The 26,904-nt window shown below is 38.4% G+C and overlaps 1 protein-coding gene across 9 annotated transcripts in view; it reads right to left on the reverse strand.

Moving 5' to 3' along the window:
- CCDC171 (coiled-coil domain containing 171) overlaps window positions 1-26,904 on the reverse strand; it is a 313,930-nt gene that overhangs the window by 275,512 nt on the left and 11,514 nt on the right. For 8 of the 9 annotated variants that reach the window (XM_064290472.1, XM_064290471.1, XM_064290469.1 and 5 more), the window contains 2 exons: window positions 21,892-22,027; window positions 4,952-5,126 (listed from right to left, as the gene is read on the reverse strand). In XM_064290472.1, the coding sequence (XP_064146542.1) occupies window positions 4,952-5,126; window positions 21,892-22,027 (311 nt within the window). Of the gene's footprint in view, window positions 1-4,951; window positions 5,127-21,891; window positions 22,028-26,904 lie in introns of those variants that run through there. The other variant, XM_064290475.1, reaches the window with a different exon arrangement.

Below are 26,904 nucleotides of genomic sequence, written 5' to 3' on the forward strand. Positions count from 1 at the left end.
ATGAATGGATTTGCTATGAAATTCTTAGCTGTTTTTCTTTCTCATAGGGAAATACCAAAGAGTAAAATTGTTAGTTCATAGGATAAATGTATACTTAGTTCACAAGAAACTACCAGGCTGTATTTCAAAGTGGCTATACCATTTTACACTCCCAATAAAAAAGTACAAGAGTTCAGATTACTCTTCATTCTCATCGACATCTGGTATTGACCGTCTTTTCAATTAGAGCCATCCGATACGAGTGTGTAATTGGTGTGTACTGGTAGTCACGGTGGTTTACATTTGCATTTCCCTAATGACAAGTGAGGATAAGCATTTTTACAGGCGGTTAATGGCCATTCCTATTTCTTCCTCTGTAAAGTATTTGTTAAAATCTTTTGACTTAAGACAATTAACTACCCATCTTCCTTGGACTTCAATTTCCTCATAGTAAATGAAGGTTATTACTTTTATAAATGTTGTTCCTTGATGCCACCAAGTCGCTTCTGACTCATAGTAGGCCTACATACGACAGAACGAAACACTGCCCGATCCTGCACCATTCTTACGATCATTCCCATGCTTAAGACCATTTTGCAGCCACTGTGTCAATTCATCCCATTGACAGTCTTCCTTTTTTTCACTGACCCTCTACTTCACCAAGTATGATGCCCTTCTCCACGGATTTATCCTCCTAATAACTTGTCCAAAGTACATGAAATGAAGTCTCAACACCCTTGCTTCTAATGAGCATTCTGGCTGTACCTCATCCCAGATAGAACTATTCGTTCTTTTGGCAGACACAGACACCATAATTCAAAGGCATCAATTCTTGTTCGGTCTTCCTGATTCACCATCCAGCTTTCACATGCATATGATGCAAATGAAAACACCATGCCTTGGGTCAGGTGAATCTCAGTCCTTAAAGTAACATCTTTGCTTTCTAACACTTTAAAGAGATCTTTTGCAGCAGATTTGCCCAATGCAATGCATTCTTTGATTTCTTGACTGCTGCTTCCATTGGCATTGATTGTGGATCCAAGTAAAATGAAACCCTTGACAACTTCAATCTTTTCTCCATTTATCATGATGTTGCTTATTGGTCTAGTTGTGAGGAATTTTTGCTTTCTTTATGTTGGATATAATCTATATTGAAAGCTGTAGTCTTTCATCTTCATCAGTAAGTACTTCAAGTTCTCTTCACTTTCAGCAAGAAAGGGTGTATCATCTGCATATTGAAGGTTGTTAATGAGTCTTCCTCCAATCCTGATGCCATGTTCTTTTTCATAAAGTCCAGCTTCTTGGATTATCTGTTCAGCATACAAATTGAATTAGTATGGTTAAAGGATACAACCCTGACATACACCTTTTTTGACTTTAAACCATGCAGTATCCCCTTGGTCTGTTCGAACAACTGACTCTTGATCTATGTACAGGTTCTACATGAGCACAATTAAGTGTTCTGGAATTCCCGTTCTTTGCAATGTTATCCATAGTTTGTTATGATCCACACAGTTGAATGCCTTTGCATAGTCGATAAAACACAGGTAAGCATCTTTCTGGTATTCTCTGCTTTCAAGCATCCATCTGACATCAGCAATGATATCCCTTGTTCCACATCTTCTTCTGAATCCAGCTTGAACTTCTGGCAGTTCCTTGTTGATGTTCTGTTGCAACTGCTTTTAAATGAACTTCAGCAAAATTTTACTTGTGTGTGACGGTAATGATATTGTTTGACAATTTCTGCATTCTGTTAGATCACCTTTCTTTGGAATGGGCACATGTAGACCTCCTCCAGTCAGTTGGCCAGGTAGCTGTCTTCCAAATTTCTTGGCACAGATGAGTGAGCGCTTCCAGCGGTACACCCATTTGTTGAAACATCTCAGTTGGTACTCTGTCAATTCCTGAAGCCCTGTTTTTCACCAATGCCTTCAGTGCAACTTGGACTTCTTCCTTCAGTACCATCAGTTTCTGATCATATGCTACCTCCTGAAATAACTGTCAACTAATTCGTTTTGGTACGGTGACTCTGTATATTCTGTCCATCTTCTTTTGATGTTTCCTGTGTCATTTAATATTTTGCCCATAGAATCCTTCAATATTGCAACTAAATGCTTGAATTTTTTCTTCAAATGCTGAGCATGAATATATATTTACATACATATTTAGACTATGCATTTAAAACAAAATTCTGTTGTATTAAAAAAAAAATCCTATGCAATTCTGCTGACCATTCACGGAGCAAGTGCTCTAAAAAAAGTGATTAACAGAAAAGAGGCCCTGTATAAGCAAAGCATTACTGAAAAAAAAAAAAAAGAACAAAGTAGGAGCCTTCACACTACTTGATCTCAGAACCCACTACACAGCCACGGTACTCAAAACAGCCTGGTACCAGTGCAATGACAGACATACAGACCAAAGGAACAGAACTGAGAACTCAGACATAAATCCATCCACCTATGGTCAGCTGATTTTTGACAAAGGCCCAAAGTCTATTAAATGGGGAAAAGACAGTCTTTTGAACAAACGGTACCGGCAAAAATGAATGCTCATATGTAAAAAAATGAAACAGAACCCCATACTTCACACCATACACAATAACTAACTCTAAATGGATCAAAGACTAAATATAAAACCTAAAATGATAAGATCATGGAAGAAAAAATAGGGACAATGCTAATACATGGCATAAATACAATACAAACCATAATTAACAATGCACAAACACCAGAATATAAACTAGATAACTGGGAGCTCCTAAAAATTAAACACCTTTGCTCATCAAAAGACTTCACCAAATAAGTAAAAAGCCAACCTACAGACGGGGAAAAAAAAAATGTGACTATAATATATCTGACAAAGGTCTAATCTCTAAAATCTATAGTTCAACAATTCATCAACAATTAAATCCATTTAAAAAATGGGCAAAGGATATGAACAGGCACTTCACCAAAGAAGACCTTCAGCTGGCTAACAGACACATGAGGAAATGCTTGCAGTCATTAGCTATTAGAGAAATGGAAATCAAAACTACAATGAGCTACCATCTCACCCCAACATTACTGGCACTACGAAAAAAGACAAAATAACAAATACTGGAGAGGGTGCAAGGAGACTGGAACTCTTATGCACTGCTGGCGGGAGTGTAAAATGTTACAACCACTGTGGAAAATGATATGGCACCTCCTTAAAATGCTAGAAGTAGAAACACCATAATATTCAGCAGTCCCACCCCAGGAATATATCCTAAGGAAATAAGTGCTGTCACATGAATAGACATATGCACACCCGTGTTCACTGCTTTATTTGCAATAGCAAAACAGTGGAAACAACCTAAGTGCCCATCAACAGGTGAATGGATAAACAAATTATGTTATATACACACAATGGAATACTATGCAAAGATAAAGAACAATGATGAATCCACGAAACACCTCATGACATGGATGAATCTGGAGGGTATTGGAGGATATTAGGCTGAGTGAAATAAGTCAATCACAAAAGGACAAATATAGTATAACACCACTATTATAAAAACTCCAGAAAAGGTTTATACACAGAAAAAAAAACCAATCTGTGATGGTTATAAGGGATGGGAGAAGTAGAGAGGGGAAACCACTAACTAGATAGTAGACAAGTGTTAACTTTGATTAACAACAAACCAAAAACCCTTTGCCATCGAGTCGATTCAGACTCATAGCGATCTTATAGGACAGAATACAACTGCCCCATAGAGTTTCCAAGGAGTGCCTGGCAGATTCGAACTGCTGACACATTGATTAGCAACCATAGCACTTAACCACTGTGCCACTTTGATTAAGAGAAAGATAATATATGATATAGGGGAAGTCAGCACAACTTGACCAAGACAAAATCATCGAAGCTTCCTAGACACATCCAAACACCTTGAGGGATCAAGTTACTGGGGCGGAGGGCTGGAGATCATTGTCTCAGGGGACATCCAGGTCAAATGGCATAACACAGTAGATAAAGAAAATGTTCTACATTCTACTTTGGTGGGTAGCATCCAGGGGTCTTAAAAGCTTGCGACTGGCCATCTAAGATACATTTATTGGTTCCATCCCGTCCGGAGCAAAAGAGAACAAAGAAAACCAAAGACACAAGGAAAATATTAGTACAAAGGACTAACAGACCACATGAACCACAGCTTCCACCAGCCTGAGCCCAGAAGAACTAGATGGTGCCTGGCTCCCACCATGCTCTGATAGGGATGTTAACAGAGGGTCCCAGACAGAGTGGGAGAAAAATGTAGAACAAAATTCAAATTAAAAAAAAAAAAAAAAATGACCAGGCTGACTGGTCTGACAGACTGGAAGAACCCCAGAACACCCTACTAACTCAGAACTGAAGCCATTCCTGATGCCCACCTTTCAGCCAAAGATTGAACAGATCTATAAAACAAACAATACCACATCCAAGGAATGTGGTTCTTAGTTCAATCAAGTACACAAGACCAAATGGGCAACACCTGCCCAAAAGCAAAGACAAGAAGGTACAAAGGAACAGGAAAACTGGATGAATGATCATGGGAAACCCTGCATGGAAAGGGAAAGGGGGAGAGTGCTGACACAAATCAGGGATTGCAACCAATGTCACAAGATGATTTGTGCACAAATTTTTGAATAAGAAACTAATTTGCACTGTAAACTTTCACCTAAAGCATAATACAGTTAAAAAAGAAAAATATATATATACCTTTGGCCAGGGCAGTGATTAACAGAATTTAGAGTCCCTTTTCCCATACCTGCACAACACTAAAATAAATTAATATGAAGTAGATAGATGTTCACATAATTGCCAGAATACTTTACACGCCAAGTAAAGTCTGTCTATCAAAGGCCAGTCAGTGAATCAAAATTCTACCTCTGATCCTGTATATATACACAACAGTGACAGTGATATACAATGATGTTACAACCCCAAACATGAGAAGAAATAGAAATAGTCTTACCACAGAGTTTTTCTTGGATCCTATGTGCCTCAGCTAATTTTTCTTCAGCAGCCCGTCTAGCGAGACCAGCTTCCTTTCTAGCGACAGCCAGGTCATATTCCAAGCTTTGTCGCAACGCCTCTCCTTTTTCAACCTCGGATCGCAGCTTGGCAATCTGGCCCTCATAGCTTGCCAGCTAAAAACAGATTTCTGATATCAGGAACCAATATTAAAATATGCCTCCAGTATTACGATATCATGCACTCAACACTTAAATTTTTTAGAGGAACTTGTTTCCATAATATTTACAAAATAAGCCAAGAATTTATAAACTTATACTTTCTGAAAAACCGCAAAAGAAGCACTAGTCTTATTCATCAGTTGACACTCATCATCTTATGTGAGAGAATCCACTAAAAAAAAATTCTTATATGAACTTCTTATTAAAGAGAAATCTAAAGTTTTAATCAGAAATAGTTGTATCTACCACACCATACCCACTTGTTGTTATTGTGTGCTGTCAAGTTGATTCTGACTCAGAGCAACTCTACAGGACAGAGCAGAACTGCCCCATAGGGGTTCCAAAGAGCAGCTGGTGGATTTGAACTGTTCACCTTTTGTTTAGCAGCCTGGACTCTAAACCACTTTGCCACCAGGGCTCCTATCATACCCATTAGGATGGCTATTATCAGAAAAACAGAAAATAACAAGTATTGGCAGGATGTGCAGAAACTGGAACCCTCATCCATTGCTGGTGGGAGCGTACAACGGTGCAATCACTGTAGAAAACATTTTGGTGGTTCCTCAAAAAGTTAAACAATACAACTAACATATGACCCAGCAATCTCAAAAGGCGTGAATGAAGGGACTCAAACAGATACCTGTACACTAATGTTCACTGCAGCGTTATTCACAATAGCCAAAAAGTGGAAACAACCCAAGTGTTCATCAACAGATGCAGGAATAAACAAAATCTGGTATATACATACAATGGAACATTATCGAGCCATAAACAGAAATGAAGTTCTACTACATGCTACAACACGAATGAGCCTTAAAAGCATTATATGCTGAGTGAAATGAGTCAGTTACGAAAGGACGTATACTGCAGGATCCCACTTACATGAAATATCTAGAATAGGCAAATACACACAGCCCAAAGTTTATCAGTGGCTACCAGGGATGGGTAGGAAGGAGAAGTCGGGAGTTACTGCCTAGGAGGTGTTGAGTTTCTGTTTGGTGTGACGAAAATTTTTTAGAAATCAATAGTGATGAAAATGTAATTAGTCACTGAGTTGTATGCTTAAAAATGGTTAAAATGGCATTTTATCACAATATAAAAAACCTTTATTTAAAGAATATAATGATTTCCAATAATAAAAAAATTTACGTAAGTGAATGTCTTCAAAACACTTGTGGTTACAAAATAAGAACTTACAAATACCTGTTAATAGTTAAATTTTTAAAGAAAAGCACAGAACTACCTTAACGACAAATTCAAAGTAACTCCAGTGTTTGCTCCAGAACCACTCCGGGCCCCCGCCATGCGCCCGTTCCCTCTCCCCTAATAAAAATAAAGTTAACCCTGAGCATTCTCAGATGTGCCAGTCATTCCGTATTATAGGAACTACATCTCCCAGGTTTCCTTAACAACTGGCTCCTCAGTAAGTTTAGACAACAGGAAAGACCTATGGAGTACTTCAGGCAGGAGAAGAAGAGAAGCCAGGGTATTTCTACCTCAAGCATCTCTGTTTTCTTTGTGGCTGCAGATCCTTCCAGGTAATCCCTTCTTCTGTGGCCCTAGCTCTCTCCAAAAGATTCTGGCTTTCATAAACCTCAGAAGTAGAAGCACCTTCCCAATGCCATTACTCTCTGGGGTGCCTTGTTGTTTGGTGCCATCCTGTCAGTTTCAACTCGCAGCAACCCCATGTGACAGAGCAGAACTGCCCCATAGGGTTTTCCCGTAATCTTTATGGGAGCAGATCACTAGGTCTTTCCCCACAGACCCGCTGAATGAGTTCAAAGTGCCAACTTTTCGGTTAGCAGCCGAACACTTAACCATTGTGCCACCAGGGCTCCTTCTGGGTTGCCTTAACACACTTTGTCTTTTCAGCTCTTCTACTCATTAAACCCACTGCCACTGAGTAGATTCTGACTCATAGCTAGCAACCCATAAGAGAGAGCAGAACTGCCCCACTGCATTTCCAAAGCTATAATCTTTATAGAACCAGACCGACACATCTTTCTCCTGCAGAGCAGCTGATGGGTTTGAGCGGCTGACCTTTCAGCTGGCAGCTGAGCACTTAACCACTGCACCAGCAGGGCTCTGTTCAGCTCTTTTAGTGCCTGTATAACTAATTACCTCTATTAATGTCCCTTTATTGAAAGACTTAGAGTGGTGTCTGTTTTCCTGGCTCAACACTAATATTGCTCTTGCAATCAGAACCGGTCTCAAGAAGGGTTTCTGATATTGGGTGGCTAACCTAGTTGAGCCTTAACAGAGTGAAGACCTCCTTGCAGATAGAAATGGGATACTAGTGGTTTGTGGTATATGATAAATCACAATTGCTTAAGTTATTATGTGCAATTGTTTATGATGAAATACCAGTGAAGGCAAACCTTTGGGAAATGAAGTAACCCTTGCACTTGACCGGTTATGTCAGTAGTGTTTACTATAAGGCTTGTGGAGTAGGAAGGCTAAATCTGACAATACCACGGATTTTGCAAAAACAAAATGATAATCTCAGGGCTTTAGAATCTCAGCTCAAGACAATAGAAAACCAGGGAACTTCTACAGCAACCTGAAAAGAATCTCATGTTTCTTATAGCCGCAGGGCAGACAAGGCTAGGGACCAGAACCATAATTTAATTATGGGGAATGCAGAATTAGAACACAAATTGAAAGAAGAGCCTTACCAAGTTTCTGATGTTAAGATAGTGTTGGCTGGGCATTAGGCAGGAAGGAAGGACAAGGGATGAGAGCTTTTGGACTTAGACAAGTCTGAAAACCTTGAAGCCTAAATCTTGCCTGAACATCCTTTACCAACAAAAGCTGGCTCTCCTCTCTGTCTGAAGTAACTTGCCTTCCTTTGCTGGAAGACTTAGTAATGAACCATGCCTGAAGCAGCTGCCTTGCAGGAGGATTTGTAAAACCCATCTCCACTGCTGTCACTATAGACAGACTCAGATCTCAGTACGCCATGGGAGAAGAAATGCATAGTCTACTCCAGGAGAAAACAGCTTACGTAGCAAAACTATTGAAATATCTTGCAACTCTTATATTAGCAGGAACTTGGAGAACAGGTGTAGGCCTGATTTGGATTTAATAAGCTAGCTCTAAATGTTTGCTTAAGGAGTACCTGAGTAGTGCAAATAGAAGTGCTGGACAATTAACCACAAGGTTGGCAGTTCATACCTACCCAGAGGCACCTCAGAAGTAAGGCCTGACAGTCTGCTTCTGAAAGGTCATCACTGACTTGAAAACCCTATAGAGTTCAGTCTACTCTGCACACCTAGGGTTGCCATGAGTCAGGGTCAACTAGACAGCAACGAACAACAACAACAAACGTTTGCTTGGATAGATGACTGCAAATTCAAGTCAACATTTGGCCTACAACCATTTAATGAGGTCAAAATGCCAGTACTTTCCTTACACAATTTGGACATTTAAAGAGATGAGAGTAGTTTTATTATGTGCAACCACCTCCCTTTTTCCCAACTATACCCTCTTCTGGGGCAAAAGAACAATACTTTCCGTCATTAAAATGCTGCAAAATGCATCAGAGTGGGCAGTACACTAAAAATACAAATAAAACTGTCATATAACATTTCTTGTTATTTTAATCAGCAATTTTACTGCTCCTTAGATACCCTGAAAGAAATCATTTTATCATACATTTTTGATACACAGCCACTGAAGGCCTCACAATGTCTTACGTCTATGCGCCGATAAACACTGTGAGAGATGATAGTAGACAGTGAAGATAATGATGGGATATGTCACCAATGAGATGGGCTCCCCAATTTCAATGGCAATGATAGAATTTCAGAGCAGCAAAGGCCAAGTGGCGGGACTTAACCATTACAGACATGGTGAGCACAGTTACTGTACTGGGCAGCAGGAGTACAGGAACAATCATAGCATTTTGATCTCTAGGTATTTCTGGTGATGTTTCACTGATCATGGTATACCTACAAATTAAATAGATGGACAGCCTTCAAAAGCAGCACAGTATGATAGAAATATAATGCAAATCTTGTATGTCACAAGAATAGATTTGAAGCACAGAACAATAATGACCGAAAAAGAGCAGAGGAGTTGTGGGATGATATAAAGGACATCGTACATGAAAAAAGCAGAAGGCCATTAAAAAGACAGGAAAGAAAGTAAAGATCAAAATGGATGTAAGCAAAGACTCAGAAACTTGCTCTTAAATGTCGTCTAGCTAAAGCGAGTGGAAAAATGATGAAGTCAAAGAGCTGAACAGAAGATTTCAAAGGGCAGCATGGGAAGAAAAAGTAGTATAATGAATGTGCAAAGACCTGGAGACAGAAAACCAAAAGCAAACAACACGCTTGGCATTTCTCAAGCGGGAAGAACTGAAGAAAAAATTCAAGCCTTGAGTTGCAATACTGAAGAATTCTATGGACAAAATATTGAATGATGCAGGAAGCATCAAAAGAAGATGGAATAGAGTTGCTGTACAAAAAAGAATTCATCAACATTCAACAATTTAAGGAAATAACATACGATCAAGAACAAACACTAATAAAAAGAAGTCCAAACTGCACTGGTAAAGAACAAAGCTCAAGGAAATGACAGAAGACAAATTAAGCTTGTTTTTTTACCTGTATTGAGCTTTAAGTGAAAGCTTACAAATCAAGTCAGTCTCTCATACAAAAATTTATATACACCTTGCTACATACTCCTAGTTGCTCTCTGCCTAATGACATGGCACACTCCTCGCCACCCTCTATTTTCATGTCCATTCAGCCAGCTTCTGACCTCCTCTGCCTTCTCATCTCCCCCCTGACAGGAGCTGCCCACATGGTCCCATGTGTCTACTTGATCCAAGAAACTCACTCCTCACCAGTATCATTTTCTATCCCATAGTCAGTCCAATCCCTGTCTGAAGAGTTGGCTTTGGGAACAGTTCCTGTCTTGGGCTACCAGAAGGTCTGGAGACCAAGACCTCTGGGGTCCTGCTAGTCCCAGTCAGTCCATTAAGTCTAGTCTTTTTACGAGAATTTGACGTCTGCATCTCACTGTTCTCCTGCTCCCTCAGGGGTTCTCTGTTGTGTTCCCAGTCAGGGCAGTCATCGATTGTAGCCAGGCACCATCTAGTTCTGGTCTCAGGCTGATGTAGTCTCTGGTTTATATGGCCCTTTCTGTACCTTGGGCTCATAATTACCTTGTGTCTTTGGTGTTCTTCATTCCCCTTTGCTCCAGGTAGGTTGAGACCAGTTGATGCATCTCAGATGGCTGCTTCCTTGCATTTAAGGCCCCAGACGCAACTCTCCAAAGCATGATGCAGAATGTTTTCTTAACAGATTTTATTATGCCAGTTGACCTAGATGTCCCCTAAAACCATGGTCCCCAAACCCCAACCCCGACTAAACTGGCCTTCGAAGCGTTCAATTTATTCAGGAAACGTCTTTGTTTTTGGTTTAGTACAGTTGTGCTGACCTCTCCTGTATTGTCTGTTGTATTTCCCTTCACTTAAAATAGTTCTGGTCTACTATCTAATTAGTGAATGCACCTATCCCTCCCTCCATCCTGACTCTGATAACCATCAAAAAATATTTTCTTCTCTATGTAAACTATTTCTTGAGTTCTTATAATAGTGGTCTTATACAATATTTGTCCTTCTACAACTAACTAATTTCACTCAGCATAATGCGTTCCAAATTTCTCCATGTTATGAAATGTTTCACAGATTCATCATTGTTCTTTATCAATGCATAGTATTCCACTGTGTAAATATACCATAAATTATTTATCCATTTAGCTATAGATGGGCACCTTCGTTGCTTCCATCTTTTTGCTATTGTAAACAGTGCTGCAGTGAACATGGGTGTGCATATACCTATTTGTGTAAAGGCTCTTAAATCTCTAGGATATATACCAAGGAGTGGGATAGCTGGATGCTATGCTAGTTCTATTTTTTAGCTTTTTAAGGAAGCACCAAATAGATTTCCAAAGTGGTTGTACCATTTTACATTCCCACCAGCAGTATATAAATGTTCCAGTCTCTCCACAACCTTTCCAACATTTATTATTTTGTATTTTTTGGATTAACACCTGCCTTTTTTGTTGTTGTTGTTGGAATGAGATGAACTCTCATTGTAGTTTTGATTTGCATTTCTCTAATGGCTAATGTTCATGAGCATTTCCTCATGTATCTGTTAGCTACCTAAATGTCTTCTTTAGTGAAGTGTCAATTTATATCTTTTGCCCATTTTTTAATTGGGTTATTTGTCTTTTTGTGGTTGAGTTTTTGCAGTAACATGTAGATTTTAGAGATCAGGCGCTGATCGGAAATGTCATAGCTAAAAATTTTTTCCCAGTCCGTACGTAATCTTTTTACTCTTTGGTGAAGTCTTTGGATGAGCATAGGTGTTTGATTTTTAGGAGCTCCCAGTTATCTGGTCCCTCTTCTGCATTGTTAGTAATGTTTTGTATACTGTTTATGCCATGTATTAGGGCTCCTAACATTGTCCCTACTTTTTCTTCCATGATCTTTATCATTTTGGATTTTATATTTAGGTCTTTAATCCATTTTAAGTTAGTTTTTGTGCATGATGTGAGGTATGGGTATTGTTTCATTTTTTTGCAGATGGATATCCATTTATGCCAGCACCATTTGTTAAAGATACTCTTTTCCCCATTTAACTGACCTTGGGCCTTTGTCAAATATCAGCTGTTCATATGTGGATGGATCTATGTCTGGATTCTCAATTCTGTTCCATTGGACTATGTATCTGTTGTCGTACAGTACCAGGACGTTTTGAGTACTGTGGCGGTATAACAGGTTCTCAAATCAAGTAGTGTGAGGCCTCCCACTTTGTTCTTCTTTCTCAATAATGCTTTACTTATCTGAGGCCAATTTCCCTTCCATATGAAGTTGGTGATTTGTTTCTCCATCTCATTAAAAAATGTCATTGGAATTTGGATCAGAATCGCGTTGTATCTATAGATTACTTTTAGTAGAATAGACCTTTTTACAATGTTAAGTCTTCCTATCCATAAGCAAGGCATGTTTTTCTACTCATGTAGGTCTCTTTGGAAACCCTGGTGGCGTAGTGGTTAGCTGCCACGGCTGCTAACCAAGACGTCAGCAGTTCGAATTCACCAGGCGCTGAAACTCTATCAGGCAGTTCTACTCTGTCCTATAGGGTCTCTATGAGTCGGAATCAACTCGACGGCAGTGGGTTTGGTTTTTTTTGTGGTAAGTCTCTTTTGGTTTCTTGCAGTAGCGTCTTGTAGTTTTCTTCGTATAGGTCTTTTATGTTTCTGGTAAGATTTATTCATAAGTATTTTATCTTCTTGGGGGCTACTGTAAATGCTATTGATTTGGTCATTTCCTCTTCAATGTCCATTTTGTTGGTGTAGAGGAATCCAACTGATTTTTTTATGTTTATCTTGTATCCTGATGCTCTACTGAACATTTCTATTAGTTTCAGTAGTTTTCTTGAGGATTCTTTAGGGTTTTCTGCGTATAAGATCACGTCATCTGCAAATAGAGATACTTTTACTTCTCCCTTACCAATGTGGATGCCCCTTGTTTCTTTATCTAGACTAACTGCTTTGGCTAGGACCTCCAGCACAGTGTTGAATAAGAGTGATGATAAAGGGCATCCATGTCTGGTTCCTGATCTCAAGGGGAATGCTTTCAGACTCTCTCCATTTAGGATTATGTTGGCTGTTGGCTGTCTATAAATTGCCTCTATTATGTTGAGGAATTTTCTTCCTATTCCTATTTTGCTGAGAGTTTGTGTCATGAATGGGTGTTGAACTCTGTCAAATACCTTTTCTGCATCAGCTGATAAGATCATGTGGTTCTTCTTTTGTTTTATTTCTATGGTGGGTTACATTAACTGTTTTTCTAATGTTGAACCATCCCTGCATACCTAGTATAAATCCCACCTGGTCGGGGTGGATTATTTTTTTTTATATGTTGTTGAATTCTATTGGCTAGAATTTTGTTGAGGATTTTTGCATCTGAGTTCATAAAGGATATAGGTCTGTCATTTTCTTTTTTGTGGTGTCTTTACCTGGTTTTGGTATCAGGGGTATGCTGGCTTCATAGAATGAGTTTGGGAGTATTCCATCCTTTTCTATGATCTGAAATACCTTTAGTAGTAGTGCTGTTAACTCTTCTCTGAAAGTTGATAGAACTCTCCAGTGAAGCTGTCCGGGCCAGGGCTTTCTTTTGTTGTGAGTTTTTAAATTACCTTTTCAATCTCTTCTTTTGTTATAGGTTTATTTAGTTGTTCTACATCTATTTGTGTTAGTTTAGGTAGGTAGTGTGTTTCCAGAAATTCATCCATTCTTCTAGGTTTTCAAATTTATTAGAGTACAATTTTTCATAGTAATCTGATATGATTCTTTTAATTTCAGTTGGGTCTGTTGTGATCTCACCCATCTCATTTCTTATTCCAGTTATTTGCTTCCTCTCCTGTTTTTCCTTTGTCAATCTGGCCAATAGTTCATCAATTTTGTTAATTTTCTCAAAGAACCAGCTTTTGATGTTGTTAACTCTTTCAGTTGTTTTTCAGTTCTCAGTTTCATTTAACTCTGCTATAATTTTTATTATTTGCTTTCTTCTGGTGCCTGAGGGTTTCCTTTGTTGCTCTCCTTGTATTTGTTCACATTGTAGGACTAATTCTTTGATTTTGGCCTGTTCTTCTTTTTGTATGCATGCATTTATTCATATAAACTGACCTCTGAACACAGTTTTTGCTGTGTCCCAAAGGTTCTGATAGGGAGTGTTTTCATTTTCATTGGATTCTATGAATTTCTTTATTCCATCCTTGATGTTGTCTATAACCCAGTCATTTTTGAGGAGGGTATTGTTCAGTTTCCAAGTGTTTGATTTCTCTTCCCTGCTTTTTCTGTTACTGATTTTTACTTTTACGGCCTTATCGTCAGAGAAGATGCTTTGTAATATTTCGATGTTTTCGATTCTGCTAAGGCTTGCTTTGTAACCAGATACGTGGTCTACTCTGGAGAATGTTCCATGTACACTACAAAAGAAAGTATAGTTGGCTGCTGTTGGGTGGACTGTTCTAAACATGTCTATGAGGTCAAGTTGATTGGTTGTGGCATTTAGATCTTCCGAGTCTTTATGGAGCTTCTTTCTGGATGTCCTGTCCTTCACCAAAAGTGGTGTGTTCAAGCCTCCTACTATAATTTTGGAGCTGTCTATCTCACTTTTCAGTTCTGTTAGAGTTTGTTTTATGTATCTTGCAGCCCTATCACTGGGTGCATAAATATTTAATATGGTTATGTCCTCCTGGTACATTGTCACGTTAATCATTACATAGTGTCCTCCCTTATCCTTTGTGGTGGATTTAACTTTAAAGTCTGTTATGTCAGAAATTAATATTGCCACTCCTGATCTTTTTTGATTGTTGTCTGCTTGCTATATTTGTTTCTATCCTTTGAGTTTCAGTTTGTTTGTGTCTCTAAGTCTGTGTGTGTGTCTCTTGTAGGTAGCATATAGATGGAATGTATTTTTTATCCATTAGCCACTCTCTTTATTGGTGCATTTAGTTCATTCACACTCAGTGTATTATGGATAGGTATGAGCTTACTGCTGTCATTTTAATGTCTTCTTTTGTGTGTTGTTGACAATTTCTTTTTCACACTTAATTTTTCGTGCTGAGTAGTTTATATATTGTCTTTTCCTTTTATTGTTTTTGATTTTGTTTCTGCTGAGTCTTTTTTTTCTTGTATTTTATTTTGATGAGTAGGAATATTAGCCTCCTTTATGGTTACCTTAATATTTACCTCTATTTTCCAAAGTTTAAACCTACCTTTTATTTCTTTATATCGCCTTGACTTCCTCTCCATATGAAAAATCTATGCAATTTCTTTGTCCCTCTTTATTGTTTTAATGTTGCCTTCTTTTACATTATGATATAGCTCTTTCCCTGTTTTGAGCATTTTTTTATCTTGATTTATTTTTGTGATTTCCCTAGCTGGGTAGACATCTGATTGCTGTTTCCTGTATTCTAGTCTTGGCTTGATATCTAATATTATTGGTTTTCTAACCAGAGAACTCCCTCTAGTATTTATTGTAGCTCTGGTTTGGTTTTTACGAATTCCCTAAACTTCGGTTTATTTGGAAATGTCCTAATTTCGCCTTCATATTTGAGAGACAGTTTTGCTGGATATATGATTCTCGGTTGGCAATTTTTTTCCTTCAGTGCTTTATATAAGTCATCCATTGCCTTCTTGCCTGCATGGTTTCTACCGAGTAGTCTGAGCTTATTCTTATTGACTCTGCTTTGTAGGTGACTTTTCACTTATCCCTTTTTTTTTTTTTTCCCTAGCCGTTCTTAAAATTCTCTTTATCTTTGGTTTTGCCAAGTTTGATTATGTCATGGAGACTTTCTTTTGAGAACTACCTTATGTGGAGTTTGATGAGCATCTTGGATAATTATCTTCTCATCTTTCACGATATCAGGAAAGTTTTCTGTCAACAAATCTTCAACAATTCTCTCTGTACTTTCTGTTATCCCTCCCTGTTCTGGTACTCCAATCACTTATAGGTTATTTCTCTTGATACAGTCCCACATGATTCTCAGGGTTTCTTCATTTTTTTTTAATTCTTGATTTTTCTTTGAATATTTTGGTGCCAAGTGTTTTATCTTCAATCTCACCAATTCTGCCTCCTACCTCCTCAGTTCTACTCCTTTGTCTCTCTATACCCACTGCCATCGAGTCAATTCTGACTCATAGTGACCCTACGAGAGAGACTACAACTGCTCGATGGAGTTTCCTAGGAGCAGCTGGCAGATTTGAACTGCCAACCTCTTGTTTAGCTGACTCTCTACAGAGTTGTCTAATTCTGTAATTTTATTGTTAATCTTCTGAATTTCTGATTGCTGTGTCTCTATGAATTCTTGGAGCTTATTAAATTTTTCATTATGTTCTTGAATAACCTTTTTTAATTCTTCAACTGCTTTATCTTTGCATTTCTTGGCTTTTTCTGCATTTTGACTGATCTTCCCGATCTCGTTCCTGATGTCTTGAAGAGTTCTGTATATTAATCTTTTGTATCCTGCATCTGGTAATTCCAGGACGGTACCTTCATCCAGAATATCCCTTGCTTCTTTGTATTCAGAGCTTGTTGAAGTGATCACGATCTGCTTCTTTATGTGATTTGATATTGACTGTTGCCTCCAAGCCATCTATGTTATCATATTTATTTTAGGTTTGCTTACTGTATCCTAGCTTCTTGCTTTATTTTGTTTTGATATGCCCAAATAGGCTACTTGAATGAGCTAGCTTGATTATTTTCACCTTTGAAGCTCTAACGTCTTGTCACCAGATGGCTAGAGCCATTACCAGGTATATGAGCCTAGGAGTCCATTCACTTTTCTTGTATGGATTCAGTTCAGGTGTCCGGGTAGTTGGTCATCAAGTATGTGGTACAGGCTCTGTCCTACAGTCTTAGAGGGGTAGGGGGGATTGGTGTAGGTACAGGTATCTGGTTCCAGCAGGGGGTCACGTTCTGAACAAGGCAGGGGGCTGACAACTGTCCCCCAAGTGTCTGTGAGGAAAGTTCATCCCTGTTCCCTAAAACACCCAGATGGGTGGGTTATGCAGGCAGCCTATAGGCACCCAGTGTTTTTTGCTGTAAGGACTGGGAGGTACCCATTATCCTTGGACCCCTGTCACAGGTGGATAGCTGACATGGGTAGAGCCACCAGTCTTTAGGCCCTTGATGTGTGTAGGTGAGGACCTTGTTTAATAGGCAAAACAGTGTCAAACATCAAACACCCACCTCTCCACTGCACAGCTGAAACAGTTGCAGTCGGCCAACAAAGGCCCATTCTCCTAAAATAGGCCCACACAGGTCCTTGAAAGGGAGAAAGGTATTCAAAGACCCCGGACCATTTGTGCCTGGACAGGATCCGCTTCTGTCTTGAGCTCCCCAGCTTAGTGGAGGCAGCAGATTATCTTTTCCCCCAGTTGTGAATTTATTCCTTCTCCAAGGCCAAGAGAATGGCTCAGAGCTCTCACCAGGACCTATCTCAGGCCCAGGAAAATCAACAGCCACTGAAGCCAGCTTGGGGGCTGGGGGCGCAGCAAAATACACGCAAGTACTTAGCTTTTGCCAAGAGTGCCTTTCTTCTCTGTTTTCGGAGGTGTGAGTAGGCTGTGTGACTGGCTGTCTCTCCCTGAGGAAACCACGTTCAGAATGCTACCACCAGCCCCACTGTGGTAGCTCCAGGGAATGGTGCCTGAGGGTTCTCTGCAATTCAGGTCTGGCAACTCCTCTCTGCTTTTGAGCTGCCTCTCCCTCTCTCTGATGCTCAGTCTGTGTTCTAACTTTGCCTTTGATGTTCAGGGCTCCTAACTTGTCATAAATATAATTGTTTCACTTGTTTTTTTCAGGTGTTTGTTGTAAAAGGGATCACCAGAAGCATCTGACTACTCCGCCATCTTGGCCCCGCCTCCCCAATTAAACTTTTTCAACAAATGGATGCAGTGATGGAGGTACTCACTCGTCTATGCCAAGAAATTTGGAAGACAACTACCTGGCCAACTGACTGGAAGAGAACCATACCTGTACCCATTCCAAAGAAAGGTGATCCAACAGAATGTGGAAATTAATATCAGACCTAAGTAAAATGTTGCTGAAGATTATTCAAAAACAGTTGCAGCAGTACATTGACAGGGATCTGCCAGAAATTAAAGCTGGATTCATAAGAGGATGTGGAATGAGAAATATCATTGCTGATGTCAGATGGATATTGACTGAAAGCAGAAAATACCAGAAAGATGAGTACCTGTGTTTTATTGATTATGCAAAGGCATCTGACTGCGTGGATCATAAGAAATTATGGATAACATTGTAAAGAATGGGAATTCCAGAACACTTAATTGTACTCATGCAGAACCTATATATAGATCAAGAGGTAGTCGTTCAAACAGAACAGGGGATGCTGTTTGGTTTAAAATCAGGATAGGTGTGCATCAGAGTTGTATCCTTTCATATTTATTCAGTCTGTTTGCTGAGCAAATAATTCCACAAGTTGGACTATATGAAGAAGAAAAGGACATCAGGATTAGAGGAAGACTCATCAACAACCTGCGATATGCAGATGACACAACCTTGTTTGCTGAAAGTGAAGAGGACTTGAAGCACTTACTAATAAAGATCAAAGACTACAGATGTCAGTGTGGATTACACCTCAACACAAAGAAAACAAAAATCCTCACAACTGGACCAACAAGCAACATCATGATAAATGGAGAAAATGCTGAAGTTGTCGTAGATTTCATTTTACTTGGACTAAGAATCAACTCCCATGGAAGCAGCAGTACAAAACCAAATGACACACTGCATTGGGCAAACCTGCTGCAAAAGATCTCTTTAAAGTGTTAAAAAGCAAAGATGTTACTTTAGAGACTAAGGTGCCTGACCCAAGCCACAGTATTTTCAATCACCTCATATGCATGGAAAGGTGGACAATGAATAAGAAGACTGAATTGGTGCCTTCGAATTATAGTGCTGCTGAACAATATTGACTATACCAGGGACTGCCAAAAGAACGAACAAATCTGCTTTGGAAGAATTATAGCCAGAATGCTCCCTGGAAGCAAAGATGGCAAGACTCCGTCTCACCTACTTTGGACATATTATCAGGTGGGATCAGTCCCTGGAGAAGGACATCATACTTGGTAAGACAGAAGACCCTCGCCGAGATGGACTGATGCAGCGGCTGCAACGATGGGCTCAAACGTAACGATTGTAAGGATGGCACAGGACTGGGCTGTGTTCCGTTCTGTTGCTAAGTCAGAATCCACTGGACGGCACCTAACAACAACAGCAGCTACAGGAATCTATTAGTTCTATTACTCTCAAAGGAAACTGAGGCTCAGAAAGATTAGTAACTTGTCCACGAACCCACGACAATAAAATTCCCAGAGAAATCATGTTAAATATATTTTGTACCAATCACCCAACATAATGTATGTTAACATTAGGTTTATCTGATAAGGCAAAATATTTGGCCTTAGTTTTTTTTAAATCATTTCATCTCTTTCTGTCTTGCTTTGTGAAGGGCATATTTGAAGATTATATAGCTAAAAAAAATTACTACATGAGTAAAATTATCAATACAAAAAATTGAGACAATAAGAATGATTAGTCAAACAATAAACTATGAGTGGATACAATGGTAGATATATGTAAGCTGAACAGATGTGGGATGGTGTATTGGAGTACGCACACGAGCACACTGTATATAGGTTTGGCACAGGATATTTCAACATATGCATTTGTATTTGCTACAAATATATCCATGTATACAGTAGAGCACACAGTGGGCACAGTTATGAAAACCTCCTAGCCATAACCAAACACCTTGAGGGACAGAGTTGTTGGGCTTGTGGGCTTAGGACATCTAGGTTAACTGGCATAACACAGTCCACAAAAACAATGTTCTACATCCTACTTTGGTGAGTAGTGACTGGGGTCTTAAAAGCTTGCAAGCGATCATCTAAGATACAGCTGTTGGTCTCTTCCTGTCCAGAGCAATGATGAGTGAAGAAAATCAAAGTCTCAAGGAAACAACAGTCCAAAGGACTAACAGACTACATGAGCCACAGTCTCCACTAGCCTGACCAGAAGAACTAGATGGTGCCCAGCTATCCATACCACTCTGATCAGGATCACAATAGAAGGTCCTGGACACAGTGGGAGAAAAATGTAGAACAAAATTCAAATTCATAAAAAAGATCAGGCTGACTGGTCTAATAGAGACCGGTAGAACCCCTGAGACTAGGACTCTAAGACATTCTTCAAACCTAGAACTGAACCCACTCCAGAGATCACATTTCAACCAAACAACAGACAGGCCTATAAAGTGAACAATAACATCCATGAGGAGCATGCTCGTCAGAACAATCAACCATACCTGATCCAAAGGGTAGCACCTGCCCAAAAACAAAGTTCAGAAGGCAAGAAGGGAAAGGAAAGGTGGGCAAATGGAAACAGGGAACTCAGGGAGAAAGTGGGTAGAGTGCTGTCACATTGAGGGGATTCTAAATAATGTCACACAACAAAATGTGTACAGACTGTTGAATGGAGAACTAATTTGCTCTGTAAACTTTCACCCAAACCACAATAAAATGTTAAAAAAAAATAAAGAATTACTAGTAAAATATAAACCTGGAGTTGAGAATATTCTTTTCCTTCCCTGAGATAATTTCGTATCTATTTAATGTGAGCACATACTTCAAAACATTTTGATCAAATAGTGTGTTCTGCTAAGACAAATCCAATCACAATGACAAATATATATGAGAGAATATGTTTAATAGATGAATGATTGGCATGACACTAATACTCTCAAGTGAAATGTACATTTTCTTTTAAAAAATGAGTTTTAGAGTTTATAAGCAATTACACATTTAATAAATACCACTTTATACTCATTATGTAATATTACAATAAAAATAGAAGCAATTTCTTCAATTACAACTAAAAAATTACCTTGAGTGTCACTAAAAAATACATATAAAACTGTCATATATTCATTTCTCGGAAACCCTGGTGGCACAGTGGTAAAGGGCTATGGCTGCTAACCAAAAGTTCGGCAGTTTGAATCCACCAGGCACTCCTTCAAACTCTATTTTAGTCCTAAAATAGCTATAACAGCCAAGTGTTATCGGAGAACAAAGAAAGGAATAATTAGATTAATTTAGGGAGACTTTAAAAAAGTTTCCCAAAAGTACAGCATCAGAACTTAGCAAAAAGGAAAGAAAACACATTACTTATGTTTACTTTTCAATATATTACAGCTACTGTTACAGTGCACAGACTCCTTACAAACATTATTTCACTTAATCATCACAACAACCTTTTGGGACCAGCACTTCACAATGAGAAGCCAATGATTTATAATATAAATAACTAGCCCAAAGTTACACATCTTATAAATGGAATGGCCAGAAATTGAGTCCAGGTCTGTGTAACTCCATATATTCTTTCCACTCTACTAGGCTACCTAACCTGAGGTTAAGAATAATCAAGATTTCAGTAGAAAAAAGGGAGAAAGAACAGAACACACCAAAGAAATATGAACATATAATTCATGAATTATCTCAGAGAAAAGGTAACTGTTGTACTTGGAATATACGTGCATATACACATGGAAAAAAATACACACGCATACACAGTAAATCCAAACAAAACATACACTGTTTTTTTTTTACACAGTAAACCCAAACAAAACATACATGGTAGTAAAGAAAAAATCTAACGATATAATAAAACAAAAGGAAATTAAGATAATTTATTAATTGCACTATGATTAAAAATTCTATAATCGAATTACTTATTTAAAAAGATTTTTTTTTAATTTTTTAGAGATTATTCTGTGATTGAGGCTAGAAAGGAACCTATGCTACAATTTCAAAAATATGCAATTTACAAATCCTTTAGTAATCGAACACATTCACCAATTAATATTTATTACCAAGTTGGACCCATAATTAAAAGAAATCTAAGGCAACATATAAATACACATAACAATTTGTTAAATTTGTACTTTACCACTCCTACACATATTCCATTGTACAAAAAAATCATGTTTACTATTCCCTTTTTTAAACACAAGAATCCTATGATGATAAAGCTAAATCTGGTGTCTATAATATCAAAGGAACCTAATATAATCAAACTCTACTTCCAACATTTGAAAGGAAAAATAAATTCTACCTCTGCATTGTGCTTAGTTGTTATTTCTAATTTTTCTTTCTTAGCTCGATGGAGTTTCTTTCGGAGATCAGCAGTAATATCCAAGTCTGATTCACTTTTAAGCATTTGTTTTACATCAGATGAAGCAATCTTCGATCTATAAAATGAGAACATAATAAAATATAATTCTTATTAAGTACATTTCAAAGTATTTCTGATATATCTAACTAGCAAGGCGGAAAAAGAACTAAAAACGTTAAGGGTAGCAGTTCTCCAGCAAAACAGCCTAACCAGATTGCCCTACAGGGGATGTCACAACACAAAGCCTCATATAAAGCTTCCAGTCGTCCTTTCTAGGCCCTTACTATTAAATATAAGGAGGCTTGTCGGCACAGTTGTTAAGCACTAGGTTGTTAACCAAAAGGTTGGCGTTTTGAACCCACCAGTCGCTTAATGGGAAAAAACTGCAGCAGTCTGCTTCTGTACTCAAGAATACAGCCTTGGAAACCCTATGGGGAAGTTCTACTCTGCCGTATAAGGTTGCTATGAGTCAGAATCAACAAGATAGCATTGGGTTTTACTACCAAATACAAGCACAGAGCAAAGGGACACCAGACATTTAAGAAGCATAATATGAAAGACCAAAGCCAAAAATAATGAAACACAGGGAAGGAGACCTCGAAGACTAGACAGGGAGAAGATAACGTTTAAAAAAAAAAAGAAGAAGAAAACCACCATTAATATCCTTAAAACAAACAGGAGAAGATAATAACATCCATAAAAAAAAACTGGATGCCATTAAAAAAATGAAATATTCAACACACCCCTGGAAACTACTGCTGAGACAATCTTTAAACCTTAAACCAAAAACATCCCCTCAAGCCTTCTTAAAACCAAACAATAATTTAGCTTAAGTAGTAAAAAAAAAAAATGTCTGCCTTGAGCATTATGCTCTTTTAAGAACTACCTATATGGGATCAAATTGACAACAGCAACTTGAAAGATTAGACAGGATTCTTAGGGGGCAGTAAATTTATGTTAAAGGAGGATAACAACTCACAAAAAGAGCAAGAGAATGATTGTACAACTTGAAGAATGTAATCATTGTCACTAAATGGTACATATAAAAACTGATGAATTGGTATATGCTTTCCTGTATACTCGGCAACAACAAAAGAAAGTTTTTTAAAAAATGAAATATTCAGAGAACAAGAAAAATGAAAAAAAAACTATTGGAAACAAAAAATGAAAACTTAAATAAAGAAAAACCTCCCAGAAAGTAGAAAGACGAAAAACAGAAAATACAAAAAAATTAGATGCCTAAGGTCTAACAGCTAAATAGAGTTGCAGAATGAGAAAATAAAAATGTCTAACAAAAAATAGCCTTATTATTTTGCAAGCATTGTTCTAAAGCATTTTACTTATTTAATCTTAAAGCAATAACAAGTGTTGGTAAGGATGTGGAGAAAGCAGAACTCTCATACATTGGGGTGGGAAAGAAAAATGATCCACCCATTTTAAAATACAATTGGGAGTTCCTCAAAGATTTTAACATAAATTTACAGCAACGTGAGGCGGGGCCAAGATGACGGAATAGCCAGACGCTTCTGGTGATACCTCGTACAACAAAGATCCGAAAAGTCAAGTGAAACGATTATATTTATGAAAAGCTAGGAGCCCTGAATATCAAAGGCAAAATTAGAAAACGGTCTCTGCGGCAAGGGGAGAGAGAGGCAGTTCAGAAGCATAAAGGAGTTGCCAGACCTGAATCGCTGGGATCCCTCAGGCACCATTCCCGGGAATGGCTGTGGAGTGCCAGTAGTAGTGTTCAACCACAGTTCCCTCTGGGAGAAAGTGCCAGCTGCACAGCCTACTCACACCTCCAAAACCAGAAAAGAATGGCACTCTTGGCAAAAGCTAGGTACTTGCGTATATTTTACCGCACGTCCCACCCACAAGCCAGCTTCAGTGGCTGTTGATTTCCCTTGGCTTGAGATAGGCTCATTTGAACTCCCTGAGCCATGCTCCCAGCCTTGCAGAAGGAATAAATTCACAATTGGGGAAAGTATAATTTCCCAGCTCCACTAACCAGGGGGGCTCAGGACAGAAGCGGCTCCTGTCCAGGCATAAACGGCCCGTGGACTTTGAATACCTTTGCCCCCTTCATGGACCTGTGTGGGCGTATTTCAGGAGAATAGGCCCTTGCTGGCAGACTACAACTGTTTGAGCTGTGCAGTGGCAAGGTGGATGTTTAATATTTTACACCACTTTGCCTCTTAAACAGGGTCCTCCCCTACCCACATCAGGGGCCTAAGGACTGGTGGCTCCATTCTGGTCACCCAGCCACCCACAACAGGAGTCCAAGGATAACCGGTACCTCCAACCCCTTACAACCAAAAGCATTGGGTGCCCATGGTCCATCTGCAGAACCCAGCCATCTGTACACTCTAGGGAACAGGGAGGAATTTTCCTCAGAGACACCTGGGGGACGGTTCTTAGCTCATGTCTTGTTCAGAGTGTGACCCCTTGCTGCAATCAGATACCGGTACGTACACCAAACACCCCTGTCCCTCTAAGACTATATGACAGAGACTGTATCACACACTTGATGACCAGCTACCTGGACACCTGAGCTGAAGACACACAAGAAAAGTGAATGAACTCATAAGCTCATATACCTGATAACAGCTCTAGCCACCTGGTGACAGGACGTCACAGCTCCAAAAGCAAAAATAATCAAGCTAGCTCACTAAAGCAACTCACTTGAGCAAATCAAAACAAGAAGCTAGGACACAGTAAGCAAATATAAAATAAACTAATATGACAACTTATATATGACTGAAAAACAACAGTCAATATCAAACACATAAAGAAACTGACCATGATCACTTCAATAAGCTCTCAACACAAAGAATCAGGGGATCTTCTGGATGAAGGTGGCTTCCTGGAATTACCAGATGCAGAATTCAAAAGATTAATATACAGAACTTTTCAAGACATCAGAAAGGAGATCAGGCAATATGCAGAACAAGCCAAGGAACACAAAGATAAAACAGTTGAAATTAAAAAGGTTATTCAAGAACATGAGGAAAAACTTAATGAGCTGCAAGAATCAATAGAGAAACAGCAATCAGAAATTCAGGAGATTAACAATAAAATTACAGAATTGGGCAACTCAATAGAAAGTCAGAGGAACAGAATCGAGCAAGTGGAAGGCAGAATTGGTGACCTTGAAGATAAAGCACTTGGCACTAATATATTTAAAGAAAAATCACATAAAAGAATTAAAAAAAAAAAACAAAACTTAAGAATCATTTGGGATTCTATCAAAAGAAATAACCTATGAGTGACTGGAGTGCCAGAGCAGGGTGGGTTACCATAAAATACAGACAGAATTGTTGGAGATTTGTTGGAATAGTGAAAGATGAGAAGATATCTATCTAAGATGCTCATCAAACTCCACATAAGGTAGATTTTAAAAGACAGTCACTAAGACATACTCTAATGAAACTTGCTAAAACCAAAGATACAGAGAGAATTTTAAGAGCACCTAGGGATAAAAAAAAAGTCACCTACAAAGGAGAGTCAATAAGAATAACCTCAGACTACTCGGCAGAAACTATCCAGGCAAGAAGGCAATGGGATAACTTACATAAAGCATTGAATGAAAAAAATTGCCAACCAAGAATATATATCCAGCAAAACCGTCTCTCAAATATGAAAATTTAGACATTTCCATATAAACAGAAGTTTAGGGAATTCATAAACACCAAATGAAAACTACAAGAAATACTAAAGGGAGTTCTTTGGTTAGAAAATCAATAATATCAGGTATCAACCCAAGACTAGAACACTGGACAGAGCAATCACATGTTAACCCAAACAGGGAAACCACAAAAATAAGTCAATATAAAAAAATGCTCAAAACAGGGAAACAGCAATGTCATTATGTAAAAAAAGACGACATTAAAATAATAGAAAAGATAGAGACTAAGAAATGTAGTCACAGATTTTCCACATGGACAGGAAGACAAGGAGATATAAAAAAATAAAAGTTAGGTTTAAACTTAAAAATATAGGGGTAAATATTAAGGTAACCACAAAGGAGACTGACTATCCTACTCAACAAAATAAAATACAAGTAAAAAATACAGACTCAGCAGAAACAAAATCAAGAACGAATAATAGGAAAAGACAATACAAAAAGATAAACTACTCAGCACAAAAAATTATGCTGGAAAAAGAAACGGTCAACAACACACAAAAGAAGACATTAAAATGATAGCACTAAATTCATACCTATCCATAATTACCCTGAATGTAAATGGACTAAATGCACCAATAAAGAGACAGAGAGTGACAGAATGGATTAAAAAACACCATCCATCCATATGTTGCCAAGAAGAGACACCCCTTAGAGACACAAACAAAATAATACTCAAAAGATGGAAAAAATATATCAGGCAAATAACAATCAAAAAAGACCAGGAGTGGCAATATTAATTTCTGACAAAACAAACTTTGAAGTTAAAACCACCACAAAAGATGAGGAAGGACACTATATAATGATTAAAGGGACAATATACCAGGAGGATATAACGATATTAAATATGAACCCAATGACAGGGCTACGAGATACATAAAACAAACTCTAACGGCATTGAAAAGTGAGATAAACAGCTCCACAATAATAGTAGAAGACTTCAACACACCACTTTCAGTGAAGGACAGGGCATCCACAAAAAAGCTCAATAAAGACATGGAAGATCTAAATGCCGCAATCAACCAACTTGACCTTATAGACATATACAGAACAATCCACCCAACAGAAACCAAGTATACTTTCTTTTCTAGTGCACATGGAACATTCTCTAGAATAGACCACGTATCAGGTCATAAGGCAAGCCTCAGCAGAATCCAAAACATCGCAATATTACAAAGCATCTTCTCTGACCATAAGGCCAAAAAAGTAAGAATCAATAACAGAATAAGCAGGGAAGAGAAATCAAACACTTGGAAACTGAACAATACCCT

The sequence above is a fragment of the Loxodonta africana genome, chromosome 9 (genome assembly GCF_030014295.1).
Source record: "Loxodonta africana isolate mLoxAfr1 chromosome 9, mLoxAfr1.hap2, whole genome shotgun sequence".
Lineage (NCBI taxonomy): Eukaryota > Metazoa > Chordata > Mammalia > Proboscidea > Elephantidae > Loxodonta > Loxodonta africana.